Genomic DNA, 18631 nt, shown 5'->3' on the forward strand with positions numbered 1-18631 from the left:
ATATATAACCTGAGAGTTCACTATAGAAATGAACAGAGAACGTTAAAAATAATCCATAAATAGCCAAATATTCTAACCTATTATTAATATTATAAATATATTATATTGATTTAGTTTTTTTAAACAGACGGCGTAATTAAAGGGTTTTAGTAGTGCTTTTTGTTGAATCTGGTTGTTTTGCGGCGTCAACTGGTTTGGGTTTCGCTTCGTCATGTTCAATCTTGGGTAATATGGCTTCTTTCTGCTTTTCGATCGCTTCCATTAAAACCTTTTGTCTCTCGGCCTCCTTTAGAAGGTTTTCATTGGCCTGAAAATGTGATGTGTAGAATTTCACAAATAAGTTTGGCATAAAGATGGACCAATAGTATAAAGTCATGGGTATTCGAAAAGAGTAATATGCAAAAAATAAAAAAAAGTTTATTTGAAAGAAAGTTTAAAATATCAATTGTGATCTTCACAATTATTGATTCTATAGAACAGAATTGCCAACAGAAAATCATCTTTCATCGTTTGCCTTTGATCATTTACAATTAATTTTAGAGCTAAAAATAGTAAAGAATCTGGAACAGTGGAGTGGTGAAAAAATCTTTGTTCCGGCTCTGCTTCTCCTCTAGAAAAAACCCCGTCGCTCCATTACTTTCGTCTCTTTTAATACAAGGTATGAAAATTACGCAAACGGGCATAATGCTATATAATGTGATATGTCAATTTTATTTATTATAAGCAGAAACACAGATTAAAAGCTGGGGATTATAACTCTAGACAGATATAAATAAAGTAAAAGATATGGCTTACTTAATTTTGATAAATATACTGTTGGTTATGCTAATTTCTTTGAATATTGATAAAAAAAATCCAGATAACTGTATTGTAACTTATAGGGGAGGCGGTATTTGATAATGTTAGTAATTAATGATTTGAATTCGGTCAATCAGCTATGTAATTAGTATGTTTCCATGGTGAAATTGCGAAACTGATAACAATGATAAGCGTTAGTATGTAATGACTTCATGGTATTGTAGAAATGAACAGAATAGATCAAAGTAATTCTCTTCCAAGAGATATTTCAATTTGGAAGTAAACTAATTTACTAACCGTGAGCGTTTCATCCGGTTCGACTTTCTTTTCCATCGTTATCGATTCGTCCTGAGCTAGTTTCTCTTGGTCAATTTCTTTCTGGAGAGCTTTTTGTATTTTGTTTTCAACGTCGAGAATTTCTTCCTTATCGAGCAATTCAATCAACTCTCCGACCTGCTTTTGCGAGAGATTTACATTTTCTTTTCCGATCGTCTCAATAACCTGAAAACAGACAGACATTGTGATAAATATAAGATATTTTATTTATACGCATCATTTAAGGCTGTACACTAGTCGAAAAATGAACTGCAATCCCCTGGCGGCACAAATGTACGGCTGTGAATATGCACGATATTAAATGATTTCTTAAATCTTAATTTTTTGTCTAATATACTGAAACTTTTTGTGGTTTGCGAACAGGATGAGAGAAATATGGATCGAGAGGAGAGATTTGAGAAGAATCTTTGGGGCTGTACAAGAAAGTGTCATTTGGAGGTGAAGGTATAAAGAGGAACTGTAGACACTTTATGGGGGCGAAAAGATCATGTGACATTAGAAAATACAGATGCATAGAATGTCAGAGGATATACCAGGAAGGTGGGATATGTACGCAACCGATGAGGGCAAGAGAACACCTGGACGGCCGAAATTGAGATGGCTGGACTGCGCCACGGAAGATTTAAGAATGCCCAGTCAAAGCAACGAGAGAGTGTCGGCGCTGGATTGTCCAAGATGGAGGAAGTTATGAAAGAAGGCCAAGATCCACCAAGGGTTGTAGTGCAATAAATGATGATGATCATGAATTAAATATTATTATGACATTATTTGTAGTAAATATAAAGAACATTACGATTATCACTTTTATTTCTCCATATGCAAAGTTTCGATTTTTCATTTGACATGGATTTTAAATGATTTTAAAACGGAAATTCGAGGAAATGTTCAGTTACTACGTAAGTTTCCACCCAACTACATACATTTAAATTAAAGTTACAAGGTGCTATTACACAATAGAAACTGAATACAACTGGTGTATTCTACAACAAAAGTACAATCGTATAGCACGAAACTTTTAAACTGTTATCTCGAAATATGATGGATGTTGCTGTAGCGCATTATGCCGCCGTGTCCACACTGGCAACAATATAATTCAGTATAAAAAGGACCTTGGCACATCAATTTAAATCGATCTTTTCGCGAATCAAGAAATATTATTATTATTACTGATAATTTCTGCATGCAGAGAATTATTATTATTTTATGAACACCTGCGAGATGAAGCCGATCAGAAAACAGGGCTGTCAAAATAATATTAAGCATTCATATTTTTTAAATGTTAATTTCATCATGGTTTTTAATCAAACCTGTGCAAGTACGTACTGATAACTTGGGTGGATTTTGTAGCAAACATACTATTGATATATATACGGGTATATTATTATTATAACCCAATTCAAATTGAACATAGGTTGATACTCAAATACTATTATAGTATGTTTATGATTTCGAGAAAATAATACGATGGTATAATTAATCCATATCAATTATTTGAAAACATTACATTCGCACTTTGCACAAAATTACAAACACATTCGAAGTTTGCCGCACACGTACAGACCACGTGATATTTGTTTACGCAAAATCGTCGCTTTTCAAAATGGCGAATTTGATTACCAGATTTTACTGCGATGAATCAGTATGTTCCTTTTTGTCTTTTTTTATTCGTAGGTTTGTTTACTATGTACACCGAGAAATTTCCATTTATAAACTCGGAAACGATTTTTACAGAAGAGTTTTGGAATATAATGCAACCAAAACTGGAAAAAATTCTATCATGGGTGTTGACTTCCTGAATTAGCTAACCCCAGGTCCATGCTACTACGTGAACCACAGTGGATATTAAGCCATTTCCACACTGGCAACAAGTTGCTGGCAACCTCATTAAATTTTACGATACTTACCATAATTGCTTAAGAAATTTTACAATAATTATCGTAAAATCTAACGAGGTTGCCAGCAAATTAACTTGTTGCCAGTGTGGACCCGGCATTAGATGCACAAAACTTAAATAATATATATTATAAATAAAAATTTAAAATTATAAATATATATTATGATTTATGTCTTCGACAGCCCTGATGGAATAAATGTGAAATATGAGTAGGATCAGTCACAGAGCAAATTTATTAACACAAACAACTTTGACATGACCTTTTTATATTAACTAGTAGACCAGATATTATGGACCACATGTTAAAAAATCATATTTTCAATTCTCAAGGCCAATTCTGTAGAACGCCCTCTTAAGGTGATACATCAGTGAAACAGCAAATAATTTTCAACTATACGCGCGACGAAATTTTGGACTCGCTTGCATTCTTAGAGACAATGTCGAGCTGGAGACACGTCACTTTGTTTCGTGATGGCGACGGGCGTATTAAATCTTAAATCGTGTAAAGATGACTAAAAACGTTACCCATTTACTTTAAAAAGAAAACATGTCAATGAATATATTATTATTGTTACTAATAGAACAATAAACAGAACATAAAATGGACGTATGTTGGATTTATATGACAAATTATATTTCGTTCATATAATTGCATGCATCATTTGCACCCGCGACCGCAGTCCGCGCATCGCCTAGCCACGATCTTTTTAGACCGTGCCTCAACTGATGTACAGCCTTAAAAAATTTTACGATAATTATCATAATTATCGTAAAATCTAACGAGGTTGCCAGCAACTTGTTGTCAGTGTGGACCCGGCATTACAACAGCCATATGTGAACTATTGATGGAAGAATCTTGCAGAATCTCAAAAATATCTATAAACCTGGCTATAAGCAGGTGGGTGGTAAATTCAGTCGGTGAGCTGAAACCACGGTGAGCCAAAAATTGTGAAAATGCAACACATTGTCATGAAAATACCATTAACATAAAATGGGTAACATTAAAGTTTTGCTCAATTGTAGACATCTTTCCACCACCAGCGGATCGGCCTGGTCTTTACAGCTTATCGATGGTCATTATGAAAATTTTTACTCTTGGTTTCCAGCATAGTAAATAAACAATAGCACCCAGTGACCTGGTCCATAGAGCAGCCTTCTCTAAAACCCGCAGCTAGCCATATATATGAATGTTGTTTTTCAATGCGTGTTTTCAGATTGAAACAACCGTTACTCGTAAAAAAAAAGTCTGTCAATATGACCTACACTCTGTGGAGGCCACCGCTTACGAGTGAGTGTTAAGATACTGTAAATAAAAAATATTGAAATTACCTTGAAGACATCTTCTACTTTAAGCTGACCATCAAAATCGTCATCCAGTCTACCGAGAATGTGTTGTATCTGTATGATTTTGGAGTCATCCGGCACGTTCCTAATCTTCTTGATGGCATTCATAAGCTCTTCAATGTGCACCAGCTCTTCCTGGTTGACCTTATCCATGCTTTCGTCAATAGTCTGCGCATCTTGCACTTGATGATGGTGTTGCATACCTTCGCGTTGCTTCACCTTTTCCTTCTCCAGGTTCGTAAGTACCGTGTCCATCTTCAGAATCATGGAGTTCACTTTGTTGAACAGTCTGGAATTAATTATACATAGATTAATATATTTTAGGATAAGAAGCAGTCTGTCACAATCCCTGTATCCCTGTTGCTCTTACATTTGTGGCGATCAATGTGTCCTGTGAGAACAAGCATTGTCAGCAAAATCCATGACATACGAATCGATCGCGAAAACATTGTTTAATTATTTTTATATACATTTTTCACAGGCCGTCAGCGGTATCGGTAAGTGGTCAGTGAGAAATGATGATGGCGAAAATAAGATTGTTAAGTACATACATTTTTAACATACACATTTCACACGAATCTAATTACCAATTGCAAATATGAACTTTTACCTCAGTAATATTTATTAATATTTATTATGTTAAAATGCATTTCTTACGGCATGGGATACGGCAAGATATAATAGTATAAAATATTATACCTCTTAGCACCCTTTGTCTCTCTCAGTTTAGAGGTATCCAATTTGGTGATCTCCCGCAGTTCTTGGACATCTTCCTGATAATCCGCCATCTCTGCCTTCAAGTCGGCAAGCTCTTCCTTTTCGAGTAGGAGTTTCTTCTTGTTTTTACCTTTGAAAAAATGGTCAGTTATTATGTAAGTAAATGATATTGTTCTGTTAAATGTCACTAAATTCTGGCACACTTACGAGATATCTTGCTTACCATACTTTTATACAAACTGTCCATATCAAGGCCTGAACAAAAACGATGCATAAGTGCGAGTGAGAAAGTATTCGGCACCCTTATAATCTCTGCGACACGCGCTAGAGTAAGATAAAAGGTTTACAGATGTGGGAGATGGTTTGCTACAGTGTAGCCGGCAAATCTTAGCATAATGCTTAACTAAGCGTCGATAACCATGTTGCTAAAATTGCTATTTTTTGAGTTAAACATAAAGTCAGTGGTAAATATTTTTAGTTAATTAAGTAGAAAAGATGGTTCTGTATGTTGTATTAAAATATGGTAGCCGTACTGATAAGCAAGAAGATGGTATTTCATAGGTAAGTTGATTGAGTTGAGTCCATGATAATTTATTTGTATATTATTATATATTTTAATATCAGTAACCTAACCTAGTGTTTCTTTAAAATAATTTAACTTATGGATATTTTTACCCAATGGTTGCATTTTGACCGCTTAAAAATACTATATAACGTAAAAAAATAGAAAATTATATTTTAATTCAGAGCGTCCAGTGCGAGCACTTTGGGCGAGCAATAGCGAAATGGTCTCAAACATTTGTGTACGAATGCGTTCGCTCGCCCACAAACCAAACGCACGGCAGGCAGCTTCATTTAGCAATGCAACGGGTGGCGTCTAGATGTATCTATAGTCTAAGGTCATACATTAATTACTACATTAATTTTATTTGTGACTATATTATAGACAATTTTTTAATAATATTTTTTTTTTAAACACCTAGTTCAACAATCTGGTGTGGATATTGGACACCTCCCGAAGACGTTTCTTATTTTTTATGAGAAATGATTGTTACCCATTCGCTCAAGCTTTTGCTCTGAATTAAAACATATATTGAAAAACAACACAGTATTCACATTTGTGACCCACAGCTTGTATTGTACCCAACCACTATGTGCAGCTAACCTAACTAAATAAATATGAATCATTTATTAAAGTAATCAATAACAGTTCTTGAAATAACATACAGAATATATTTTTAACGTACCAAGTGTATCCAAGGCGTCTTCAATAATCTCAATATCTTTGACCGAAATGCCTTCCTCCTTTTTATCTTCTTTCTTAACCTTCTCAGTTTCAGTCAGTATAATTGGAGCTGTGTCAATGAGTTCTGGAGTCTTAACAGCTTCAATGACGGGAGCCTTGTCCTGCGACGCCTCTTGCTGAAGACGCGCCGTCTCTTCTCTCTGTTCAATCCGTTCTTCCTGAATCTTTCTTTCCTCCTCTTTGATGGCGTCAATTTTGGCCTATGCAAAAAGAAATTTAACATTGTTGATAAGATATAAAAGTATTGGTCTTTCTAGATCAGTGTTTTTCAAGCTCTTTTCTAATGCTCTTGATCCTCTGTCAAATTCTCATGACACACCGAGCATCGAAATAATAATTAGACATCGACACCTCCTACGTATAAGTCCGTAACTGCGTTTTTGGCTATTTTGACTTGATTGCCTTTTAATAAAATATTCAATCAATATGATATATCAATCAACTAAAAAATTACGATTTCAGCATTGTGGTGTCATTAAAATTTATTAAAATCGTGCTACTGAAAATTACCATTTTGCAGTTACGGCTTTATACGTAGGAGGTGTTGACATTATGCTCCTGACAAACAATATGTGACTATTAGTCGATCGGGACACGGCGCAGTTACACGGGACGAAGAAATCACTGATGATCATCGAAACGTAAGACCAGCCAATTTTCTCATCGATCTTCGTACTAAACTACTATTAGAAGATGATCTGGCAAGCAATGACCAATTAAATGCACCGAGCTAATAGCATATCTGCCGATCATTGTCACGGGCATGGGTTGTTTTCTGGACTAAGAGGACAAGCGGTGCACCAGTTGAAGAACACTGTTCTGGACTTTATAGGTAACATACATGAAACTGAAATATCTGGAAAAATCTATAAATAGTAAATAAATATTACATACCTTGTTGTCAATTGTACCCTCTTTTTCGGAAATGGCTGCCTTCTGTGCAACCACAATATTTTCAGGAAGAATTGAAATACTGGCTTTGAGTTTGTCGGATGTAGGCACACTGTCGGGTATCATCAATGCTCGAGAGAGCAGTAGAAGAGACGGAGGCACCTTTTCATTAAGGGAGAGATCAAGCCAAGATTCCAATTGATGCTTTAATCTTTCCTCGGTCATGCCGTAAGCTCTCATGCCACGGGCGCGGCAAGCCTGCTGCAGTTCTCCCAAGGTCATACTGTTAACACCTTCTTTCGCAATCATTTTGTCATCGGCGGCTAAACTTCTGAGCTTCATGCGGAGATTAAACCTCAAAATGACACTCGTTCCGATTGTATTAACTTCTAATACTCGACAGAGAGCAACCAATTGGGGTCTAGCTAGAGAATCTAAAGTTATCTCGTCTTCAAATAACTTTCCGAACCTCATAATCTCTTCATTGGTAGGTTGCTCACCGGATGATCTTATTTTGATGAAGAAGTCGCTGAATTCTTTGGCTAGTTCAGATTGGTGGTCTTTCGACTGCGGAGCCATTTGATCAAGAGTTTGCTGGAGAAATTTAGCCATCTCCAATTTGACTTTGAGGCTCTGTCTCATTTTGTCTTCTTTTTCGGTGTTCGTTTCAAACGTCGATGGCAACATTCCAGGGAATAATTTTATAGCGACCGGCAATAAAAACTCCATGAACGGAACGATGATGAAAACTGAGAATGGTATTAACCTAAAAACGTCACCGCTTGTGCGTACTAAAAGCTTATGTTCTCGTCTTGAAAGAGTTTTACCATTTAAGATTCTTCCGATAAGTTTTCTGGACACGTTGATATCGATAAACAACAATCTGAACCCATGGTAATAGTGTACGAGTTCATCGATGATTTTTTGTTTCAGCGACTTTTTGACAGGCACCTTTTTGACCTCGGATTCGTTGGCCTGGTCCTCGATCTTCTTCTTCAAAGTTTGGACAGATTCTTCCACTTTCGAAGACGGTTTGAGAGGTTCGCTTTCAAAATAAACATTACTCATTCGAAAATTTCGAACAAAAACTAGGTCAATCTTTGTCGAAGGTGAGAGTAATTTTGGATCATAACTGCCGATAAATTCTGTCGTAACATATTTGTGCGCCGGCCATCTCGATGCGACTGAAGATGCAGATTTGGAAAACGGGCAAGGTAAAACCTGCCCTCGCACTTTCCATTGGTTACAGTAGCACGAATCTGAAAGGTCGGAAAATTCCACGATGTATAACAATGTAAGCACATTTCGGAAAATTGTGCAACGCAAGTGGAAAATATAAAAATCAGTTGCACTGACAGAATAACAGAGAACTCTTAAATTTATTCCAGAATATCTCTAACTGATCATTATATAAACAAAATAAAAATATAAAGGAAGCATGCAAACGTGATTGTCATAATAGTAGGTACGTATCCATAATATGACGTGACGTCAACGGGAAAAAATACTCACAACTATTTTTTAAGAAATGATTCGTTCTTGAGCCCATCGCTGCCTGCGATTTGAAAATTGCGTACATCTTGTAAATATTTTCGGCAAATTCATAAATTAATCGGAAAATCACACCACACAAACAGAGACAAACCTGAAGTTTGCCGCAGAATAATCGAGATTAGAAAAAGACAGCCGCAGAGTTGCCATAAAAAATATTAAAAAAATAAAATATTAAACGTCTTTTTGATCATTTTATTGTAATCTTAGAAAAATAATAAGGCAATTTATACATTATAAAAACAGGTTTGTATTTTTAAAGAATAATTATAATTAAATTATACACTTAATTCTTATCATAGCGCACCACTACAAAATAGCATTCTAGTATATTACACTACGCAACCAACCATTAACGTATAATTAATATCTCTTGTGTGATAAAATTTATTACTGTATGATTTTAAATTGAAAAAAAAAACATAAATTAGTAAGTTGAATATTTATGACAATTTATTTCTTAATTTTACTCATATTTTTTTGGTTTTTATGTTTAGAATGAATTTTTCTGGAAGCGGTTTTGGTTGAGCTTATACAATTTTTGATCTCATGAGTGTACGTACATACCATTAATGCTTTGCACAAAATATTCTATGGTTAAGTATAAAGCAAATCCATTACCTGGTAGCATTCACGGTAAACTCAAAATTGAAACATTTTTTTAAAAAATGATGGACGAAAATTAAATCACCGTAAAAATGGAAAAACAAAATGATTTGTCACCAAGGCTTCCATTTTTATGAAAAGTGCTTTGAGAGAATTCGTGAATATTTCTTTTGCCTTGTTTTTAAAGACTCTCACGACAGGGATAATATTATATTGGCCTAAAGATATTGACATACTTATCGGTGAAAGGCCATGTTTGTTGTTGTTTTGATTTATTTTTATATTGTATATTTTAATTTATAATGTATTATGTAATTTGTCAGCTAAGGATATTAATATGATATATAGCATCACATTACATCACCATATTCAATCCTAAGAGGATCATAATATATTTACCTACACAGTGTGGAGGTTGTATTTTTTGTAACAGATTTATGTTTTCCAAGAAATTGGTATTAACCACTTACTCAACCTATTAGGCACATAATCTGGGTCCAAACACATATTGAAAAACAACATGTGAATTTGGCGGTCGGATTTGAACATTCGGGACCTATTATGACATTATAAGCCAACACATTACCGCTTGGCCACCATAAATTGTGAAAATATTATCTCATTTCTACGGGCATGGTTTTTGATCAAATTACACTGGCATATTCTTACCGAGAATATACGGTAAATATTGTCGAACCAACTGTCATCAGTCATCAACTGAATCGTGTGCGAAAAATAAGGATTATTCTATTTTGGTCACGACTGCAGGTTCCAAATGACATTTCACAATTTGGGGTGATCGACGTGGGAGTCTGCCTATAGGTAACGAATATAATAATAGATATAATAATATCTTAGGGATGTGCTGCATCTACAGCATCTATGGAGTGCATGTTACTGACCTGCAAACTTATCTTAAGAATGGATGGGAGAGCCACAGTCGAAAACTACCCAATCAAGACTTGCAACTGGACAAAATCTGAAATTCGAATGACGTTTTCAAAATGGCGTCCGTATGGTAGTTTGTAGTTCCATTTTTGACCGTTCTTTAGATAAGTTTGTAGGACTGTAGTACCTATACGTGTAGTTGTATTTGGTTTGGATTTTTATTGCATAGGGAAAATATCAGATTAAAAATTAAACACAAATTTAGTTACGTCAACTATGCTGTATTTTTTTATAAAATAATTACATCATAAAACATTGTTCAAACACACATAAGTACATTAATATAACAATTAAACTCACAATTTGGGTGATTGATAAATGATTTGGATTTAACCGTACAATAATACAGAGCGAATGCAATTGGTAAAGAAATTATTTAAACATTCTTGCAGTTAGGTACTTGATATGTTGTTTTTAGTAGGTGAAAGAAAATAAATATTGGAGCGACAAAATGGCAGCAAAACTACATTTTGAAATGGAAATAGAAGATGATTTAGTTTAGCTGAAGAGTGAAGAAGGAAACTGTGTAAATCAATTTAATTTAAACAAATGTATAATATTTTCAAACAAAAAATAAAATATATTATTAATGATATACATACATACATAATCATTTATAACTTTACTGTACGCATCGTTCTTTATCAGTGGCGCGTTTTCTGTAACGCAAATGACGCAATCGATTTACCATAAGATTTAAAAGGGAGCCCTGAACATACAATAAATAATTATTAAGTACCTATACAAAAAATGTAATGTTAAAAGATTTTGTTTTAATAAAAAAAAACTTATTTTTGGTGGTTTTGGTACTCACGGTGGAGTGAGCTATTTTCACGTCACATGTAAAAAAAATTTACCTAAGTACACGTCATGATTCTGAAAAAAGCGGATGTCGAGGCTTGTTGTTTTGGGCTCATTTATCGTCTTGTCGAAAATGCATTGTTTATTGCAGGGAACATAAATAACATTGCAAACACTAGATTATAAGACATTCCTGTGACAATTCTTAACCAGCTGGTCAATGCTAGAGCCAAGTTAATTCGTCAAAGCATTTATGTCACGTCAGGCCATGGACGGGTTATCTCTCTGCATTCTTGTAAACGCCATAACTTCTGAATAAAATGTTTGTGTATATTTTCTAAACAATATTTATCATTTTAGTGTGAAAATATTCACGATAAACTCGAGAAACATGTTGATTTGATAAGTTTTCACAAATATTTATCATTTTGTTCCTATTTCATATTTTTTAAGGGATTTATTTTATTCCAAAAATAGCTGGCCTACATTAGTGTCTACCTAGTAAAAATTGGCTGGCAGTTGTAAAGTTAAAGACCTTCAAATTTCGGACAATGGCTCTTTGAGTTAACATAATTTTAACTTAATAAGTATTTTGAATCTAACCTTGGTATCTATGAAATCGTAAAGTGAGTTAAAAGTGTAAGGCAGTTATCATCTTTTTTTAATTATTGGAGGTGTAAACACTGTAAAACTGGAACAGAACCTGGAACCTATTAAAATGTAGTGTTTCTATGAAAATAGGTAGATAGTAGTTACACACAGGGGAAAAGTAAGTAACCTTTTATTTTGAGTAAGGCAACTCTAAACTTGTAAGTATCTTGTTTAATACATACATACATAACATGAATTTAGATTTTACAGAACAAATTGTTAAAATCAGTGACATCCCATGGAACTAAGCAGGCTATGTGCTGCTTAGAGACAGAAAATTAAGGCAGATAGTTCTAATATTATATTACACATCTTTGATAGTAAATTCTTTTCATGTGAAATTTTTTCGCCTTTAGCGCTTATATCACGACCTGCTTTATTCATTTTTACGTCGATTTTGATTAAACATATATTGTATTGTTATACATCTACTTAGGTTATATTCTTGTTTTAATAAGAAATCATGAAAGTTATTTGACAAATACTAAATTGGTAGGTGTACTGCTCTATGTATGTTCTATGATTTGTATAAAATAAGTCTGTTTAAGCGAATGTATTTATTAAATTCAATAAAACATGTTTGTATAATTCAAACAAAATAAAAATAATTGATCGTTTGAATGCATGAATTGATTTAGAATAAGTTTAGTTATTTTTTTATCATCAAAATCTGTCGGTGCGTCAGGCCTTTACGTCATTAAACGCACCACTGTTCTTTATAATATAATACTTATATTTCTTTTAAAAGAAAATAAAAAAACATCGTAATATATAACGTAAATGGAAGGAGTCATTCTTGTTGGCATACATGATAAAATATATTAAAATTTTAATAAAAAATAGCAAACAATATTTTCCACGTTTTATAGTAGGAATAAAATATTAAACTTTCATTTACTAAGCCATGGTGAAGTTCTACTAAGAATAATAATTGATAGTTGAGTAGAGTAATTTTACGAATGAGAAGATTTCATTTCGAAAATATTGAAGAAAGAGCGGGTCCAGATTTCTTAAAGTTCTTTCATCAATTAAGAACTTTAGCATACATATCTTGCCAGAAAAGGTTTCTAAATATATTTTTTATACCTCAAAAGATCTATACTATAAATTTGAAACACGAAAGATTTTTTTCATTCTAATTTTGATTAATTCGAAACACTAAATCATGCCAATAAAAAAATGTTACAATAATTAATAAAAAAAAGTGAACTGAATAGTTTACGAATCGCTAAAGGAAACTAACAACTTTAGAAACCACAGAATTAGAGTAAATCTCAAAATAAAACATTCAAGATTTTTTTGAATATGACAATCTATTATCTTAACATTGAAATGTTTACCTTTGAATCACATAGATAAAGATTAACAACGAATAATGGCATAGTTCATTAAATCTTCATATTTATAAATATTTCATGTATGAATAACAATGACATTATTATTTTGATAAATATATATTTTTTTATTTTACCTATATTGTTTTTGGTTAGCAAACATGTAACAGAGAACTATCTAATATTTTTGGTGCTTTTATTGTTTTATTTACATAGATGTCTTTTAATAATTGTTAATATTCTTTATTATACACATCGAATTACGCTGAATAAATTCTCTTTTAATTATTCAACTAGGAAATATCGATATATTTTTTGATATTGAGTGTCTTGATATTGTTCGAATCAGTTTATCTAAATGCGACAACAGATAAAAATAATATTGTAGCTTCCGTTCTATTATATATCTTTGAGTGATGATGCTTTTAATAATTTATCCAACTGTAATTCAAATCATATGATAAAGGGTGAAAAAACAAATAATAGTTGATAAAACAAATTAGTAAGAATTGATTTTTGAAATATTAACAAAGTAATAAGGGCACCATTTTAATTAGAATGGCGCAGAAGAATCGGTTTATAGATTGTGTCGGTATAAAATAAATAAAAATATATTTTTGGGACAGCGGAAATGAGTGAATAAATTTTGAAGATCATAAGACATTATTTCCTTAAACTAAATTATAATCAATAATTTATTTATGCTATACTAATCCGTGTAATTCAAAATATATTTACTTAATCTTAGTAATATAATATTTAATATTTACAATCAATATTATTGTTGAACGGGAAATCTAAAAATTCATTTGATAGTAATAATTAATTCAATTCGTTTTTACCACAGCGGAACCAAAATGCATAAATAGAATATATTCTAAGAATATTTACTTTAATATGTACACACATGATATTAATATAAGGTTTTTCAAGCGGTAAAATCTGCGTTTAATATCTTTGAAACACTTAAAATTCACACACAATGAAGCTTTGAGTATAAAAAATTGATTACAATAAATTAAATCCTTTGCGCATCTTTTCCGTTCTGATTCTAGGACGATATACTGAATTTATTCTGCGTTACTTGCATTACTGCTTGCTTTTTCAATTACAAAACTTTCAAAATTTTAATAAAGCAGACATTTTGAAATGAAATTCAATATGGTAGATTCAGATTCTTTCAATGTTATATTTGTTTGAAGTACAACATAATATTAAATGTTACATTTTAACAAAGCAGATTTTTATAATTAGAAGTTGGGGAAATAATTGTTTTATAATTGGCATTAATGTAGTAAATTAGTGGTCTCTTTATTATGTAAAATAAATTTTGGGAGTAAAATTTCAATCAATAATAATGGTTAGAATTATATTGATTATAAGCTCTAAAAAAAAACAATTAATCAATAATATGGGGAGATTTTAAATTTGATTTGCGTAATAATGTTCACACATTTGAGCCATATTATAATATCATCTCTTACAAACTTTATACAATCAACGATCATTCAAGAGCATTACCCGACATCCTGATTAGATCAGTAGAAAAAATATATTTACATAATTATAACCCTTGTTTCATTTTAAAACTAGTTTCTGACAGTTTGACAGTCATCTCTGGCCAAAAGTTCAATCATCCGGCCTCTCTGAAAGTGGTGACGGCGTTTTCATATGAGTATTTCCGCGTTGGAATGGACGTTAGACGATGAAGAGGAGGGTGTTGCCGGCGCACTCTCTTTTCCTCAGGACCAGGGAGGCAGAGGACGTGTGCCGACAGGGGATCGTCAGAAGGAACTGTCAAACACCGTCATGGATCTAGAGATGTCTTCGTCATTGTTGCAGCACTCCAGGAACTCTTCAAGCGTCACCACGCCGTCTTTGTTTACGTCCATTTTCTGAAATCAACAAAAAAAAATTGAGTATTTAGAATTGGTACTCACCGTGGTTCCACAAGCGCAACATTGAATAATTACATTGATATTACATTACAAAAAGATTTCAGGCAAACTCCGCGTAGGACAATTGGAACCAATCAGGCCTCACGCTCTACGTGAATTGCAATAAAAAAAGCATAAAAGAATGGAGAGGTTAGATTAAAGTTTGTTTTTAATTACGTTTTGAAACACAGGGCCCTTGTACAGTGGAAATGTTTCTAAAACAGTTATTCAGGACGACTAATGGAAGACATATTTGAACATAGGTAATACATAATATGGGACATCGTGAAGAGAGTGCAAAGAAAAATTGTTAGCAGCCAGTATTTTGTTATGTCATAATTTGAACTGGTCATTAATTATTGTTAAGTATGTAGTTCTGTTATATTATCAAAATATCCTGTAAATTGTTGAAATGATAGGTAGAATTTTTAAAATAAACTATTTATACTGATAAAACCATTGTTGGGGGAAAAAATATAGGGCCTAGGGGCCTCACACTTGGTAAGACTGGACCTGCTCCGCAATATCTGACTTCAGAAACTACATGTCCATCCAGCGATTGACGTATTGGGCAAGCCTGACATGACAACTCCGCACAGATTTCTCCACATACTGATAAAGTTACTCATCGGTTATATTATAAGGTGACATATTTGTATAAGTACGTAAAACACAAAATCGTCAAAGTAGGTATACATTATGTCAGCGATTTCCATACTGGGAGGCACGAAAAGTTTAACATAATTAAAGTAGCCACAAGTTTGCAGTTTGCAAATGCATAGTTTATAAAATGGCCGCTAGTTATAAACTACACAAACAGCCCTATAAAAGGTTGTTTGCAAACCTTTCTGAAAATATTGAGACTAATTTTATAATATCTCACTTCTATACTATTGTGAAGCGCGCAGGCTATCTCGTGAAAAAGTGAAATGAAAGGGTCAAATCATAATGTTGAAATTTGAGGCAAATTTGTTTAGGAACGATAATTTTGTTGTTAAACTTCTCTATTTGGTTGAAATTAAAAAAAAAACTCAGTAAATAAATCAATGCAAGGACCACTAATGCATTTACTGATTTAAACAGACAAAGTGAAGGCATTCATAAAAAATTGGAGCTTCGGAAATCAAAATTATAAAAAAAAATAAGTTCGCCATGTCTCCACTTTTAAATGATTTCTACGCCAGATATATTGAAGCAAACAGAAATCTATTTCCTGAGTTCTTGGTTAGTTTGCTAATGCACTTTTCACATTATTTTTATTAATAATAAAAAAAAGTAGCCTAAGGCGCTGCTTTGTTTCAGGGCTATTAAATATTTTAAATATGTGGTTGAAAGATCCTGGTCTGGGGGCCCGCTTCAGGATGTGGGGCCCATGATAGAATCCATTTGTCAAGGAACGATGATGAATTTTGATTGACTGCTATTAAAATTGATTGTGCTAATAAACAAGCACATTCGTAGCATGAAAAACAAATTAATTTAAAAATTAATATAATATAAGTAGTAAAAACTTGTATTTAAGTACATTGTTGACTATTTAAAAAGGTGTCTGTATTATTTAATGAAATGGGGGGGAGGCGCCAAGATTAGATTTTTTTAAAAGGGAGGCGTAGTAACATAAAGTTTGGAAACCACTGCATTATGTAATATGTATTATGGTTTGCCTTTGATACATCGAATTCATGATGTAAGTATCTACTAATAACTAAATTTAAGTGTCAATCGGCAATCTCTGTTTTGATATTGTTGAAATTTTCACAGCTGCGTGAGTGTCGATCGATTTACACTGTTGGCAGGCTGACTTAAAACCAAAGCATTCCAGCTTAATACATACCCGCTTGTTAAGAATAGTTGTGTGTCAAGCTCATGGCCTCAATGGTACAATTGCTAGCCCGTTCAGCTATCAACCAAAAAGTAAGTGGTTCGAGGTTGAGCATGGAGTTGAGAAAGTCATTAAAATAACTAATGGTTAAAAACCGTAAGGAGAATAAAAATAAATGCAGATTACATAGATATTTAGAGTAATCAATTACCTGAAATATTCTGTCCACTTTTTCCTTGACCGTATCATCATCCACACTCGGCTCGGCTAACTTCCCCATTAGATCGTAGATGGCGCTAACGATGTCTGTCATCTCTTCACGGGTTATATAGCCATCTCCATTTATGTCATAGAGAGAAAATGTCCATCGGAGTTTTTCTTCTAGGGACCCGCGGGATAAGATGGACAAACCCGTGACAAACTCCTGAAATGATATTATTTTATACATATTTGAGATATCAAGTATATATTCATAGTACCTACTACATGATATGGAAAGGGGCATGTTGGGCGCAAAAGAAAGTAGACAAGATTAATCGGTGTTATCAATGCCTCTAAGCTGCTGAAACAGTAATGGACTACATCCGTTGTTTGATGAGTGGATATCCGTTGAGAGAAAATGTGGTATTTCCATGATAATGTAACATAAATCACATAACAGCAGATGCAAAGCATGAATTAATACCGCATCGTCTTTTGTTTCAATTTCAAAGCAATTTCCCTATGACCCAAACAAAAAGCAATAGCTCAAAGGAAAAAAAAATCCTGGTATTAGCAGTGTTGTAGTGAAGCCGGAGAGCACCGAGATTTCTCAGACATTAAGTACTCATAAATATTATGTTAAGTAGGTACACATAATTAATTATATAAAATCATGTGAATTCATCAAATTGTATGGCTGTTATTTTTAACTTTAGAATTTATATGTATAAGAATTTCATACCTTATTCACACCTAAGGCCATGGCCCCCACATCCTGAAGCGGGCCCCCAGGCTAAGATGTTTGGCGGGCCCCCCTACCTATCGCTAAGGGTAAAGGTAGTGTGACGCGCTGAAGTAGAGTTTTCCAAATTAGGTGTATTTTTAGCGATTTTCTGTATTTTTAATATGTACATCCATTAATATACAGTTAAAATTGCATCGTACAACCAAATATTTTAAATTATTAACATTATTGTAGTAAAATAGCGCCGCAGGCGACTTTTTTTACTATTAGGGCAAATTTGTGATCTATGTTTATCTCACTTATCTGGGCGACTCGTCACGCCGGGCCCCCAGGCTAGAGCCCTGTCAGCCTACCCCTTGTGGGAGCCATGCCTAAGGATGTGATCAAGAAAACGCATCTCGACAATTCTAGAGAATAATCAGAAAAGTTAAATCTCGAATGTCATGAAATTAATTTTCTGAAACTTCGAAAATTCTCATTTCTTGAGATCTCATCATATTTCAAAATAACAAAACAGGAGATGAAATAGAAAAATAAATCCGTCGACCGGAACAAGAGTTTTAAAAATTTGCCAGTTCAAAATTTTTTGGCATAAGAAAAGTAAAAATGACTTTGAATAGGTACGGATTATTTTTTAATCCGTGAAATTAAAGTTTTCCAAAAGGATTCAGCAAGTAAAAAATTATGCCAGACTAGTGAGATACCCGGGGTTCCAGCGGCTAGCTCGGTGTCCATCGAACCCCGGATTC

The 18631-nt window shown here is 33.4% G+C and overlaps 2 protein-coding genes across 2 annotated transcripts in view; both read right to left on the bottom strand.

Moving 5' to 3' along the window:
• Positions 1 to 3: 3 nt before the first annotated feature.
• Positions 4 to 8933, bottom strand: Letm1 (Leucine zipper and EF-hand containing transmembrane protein 1). Its single transcript, XM_085941993.1, has 7 exons — positions 8799 to 8933; positions 7290 to 8545; positions 6337 to 6595; positions 5072 to 5219; positions 4358 to 4661; positions 1096 to 1299; positions 4 to 307 (listed from the first exon to the last, which is right to left on the bottom strand). Exons 1-7 carry the CDS (start codon positions 8863 to 8865, stop codon positions 137 to 139), a joined length of 2409 nt encoding a protein of 802 aa, XP_085798119.1. The 5' UTR covers positions 8866 to 8933; the 3' UTR covers positions 4 to 136.
• A 5224-nt stretch (positions 8934 to 14157) lies between these two features.
• Positions 14158 to 18631, bottom strand: part of LOC147075682 (A-type potassium channel modulatory protein KCNIP1-like) — a 198948-nt gene continuing 194474 nt past the window's right edge. The window contains exons 5-6 of the mRNA XM_085942362.1: positions 17148 to 17360; positions 14158 to 15072 (exon numbers count right to left, since the gene is read on the bottom strand). Coding sequence (XP_085798488.1) covers positions 14962 to 15072; positions 17148 to 17360 — 324 coding nt within the window. The 3' untranslated portion in view covers positions 14158 to 14961. The remainder of the gene's footprint in view (positions 15073 to 17147; positions 17361 to 18631) is intronic.

Source organism: Rhyacophila brunnea, unplaced genomic scaffold (genome assembly GCF_057557595.1).
Source record: "Rhyacophila brunnea isolate RB1 unplaced genomic scaffold, BYU_Rbru_1.0 scaffold_14, whole genome shotgun sequence".
Classification (NCBI taxonomy): domain Eukaryota; kingdom Metazoa; phylum Arthropoda; class Insecta; order Trichoptera; family Rhyacophilidae; genus Rhyacophila; species Rhyacophila brunnea.

Bases quoted from the DNA above. Each gene is read 5' to 3' on its own strand.
- Letm1 (XM_085941993.1), bottom strand. From the start codon at position 8,865: ATGTACGCAATTTTCAAATCGCAGGCAGCGATGGGCTCAAGAACGAAT. The intron at 6,596-7,289 runs GTATGTAATATT...CTTTTTGCATAG, and splicing joins AGGGTACAATTGACAACAAG to GCCAAAATTGACGCCATCAA. The intron at 5,220-6,336 runs GTACGTTAAAAA...ATTTTTTCAAAG, and splicing joins AGACGCCTTGGATACACTTG to GTAAAAACAAGAAGAAACTC.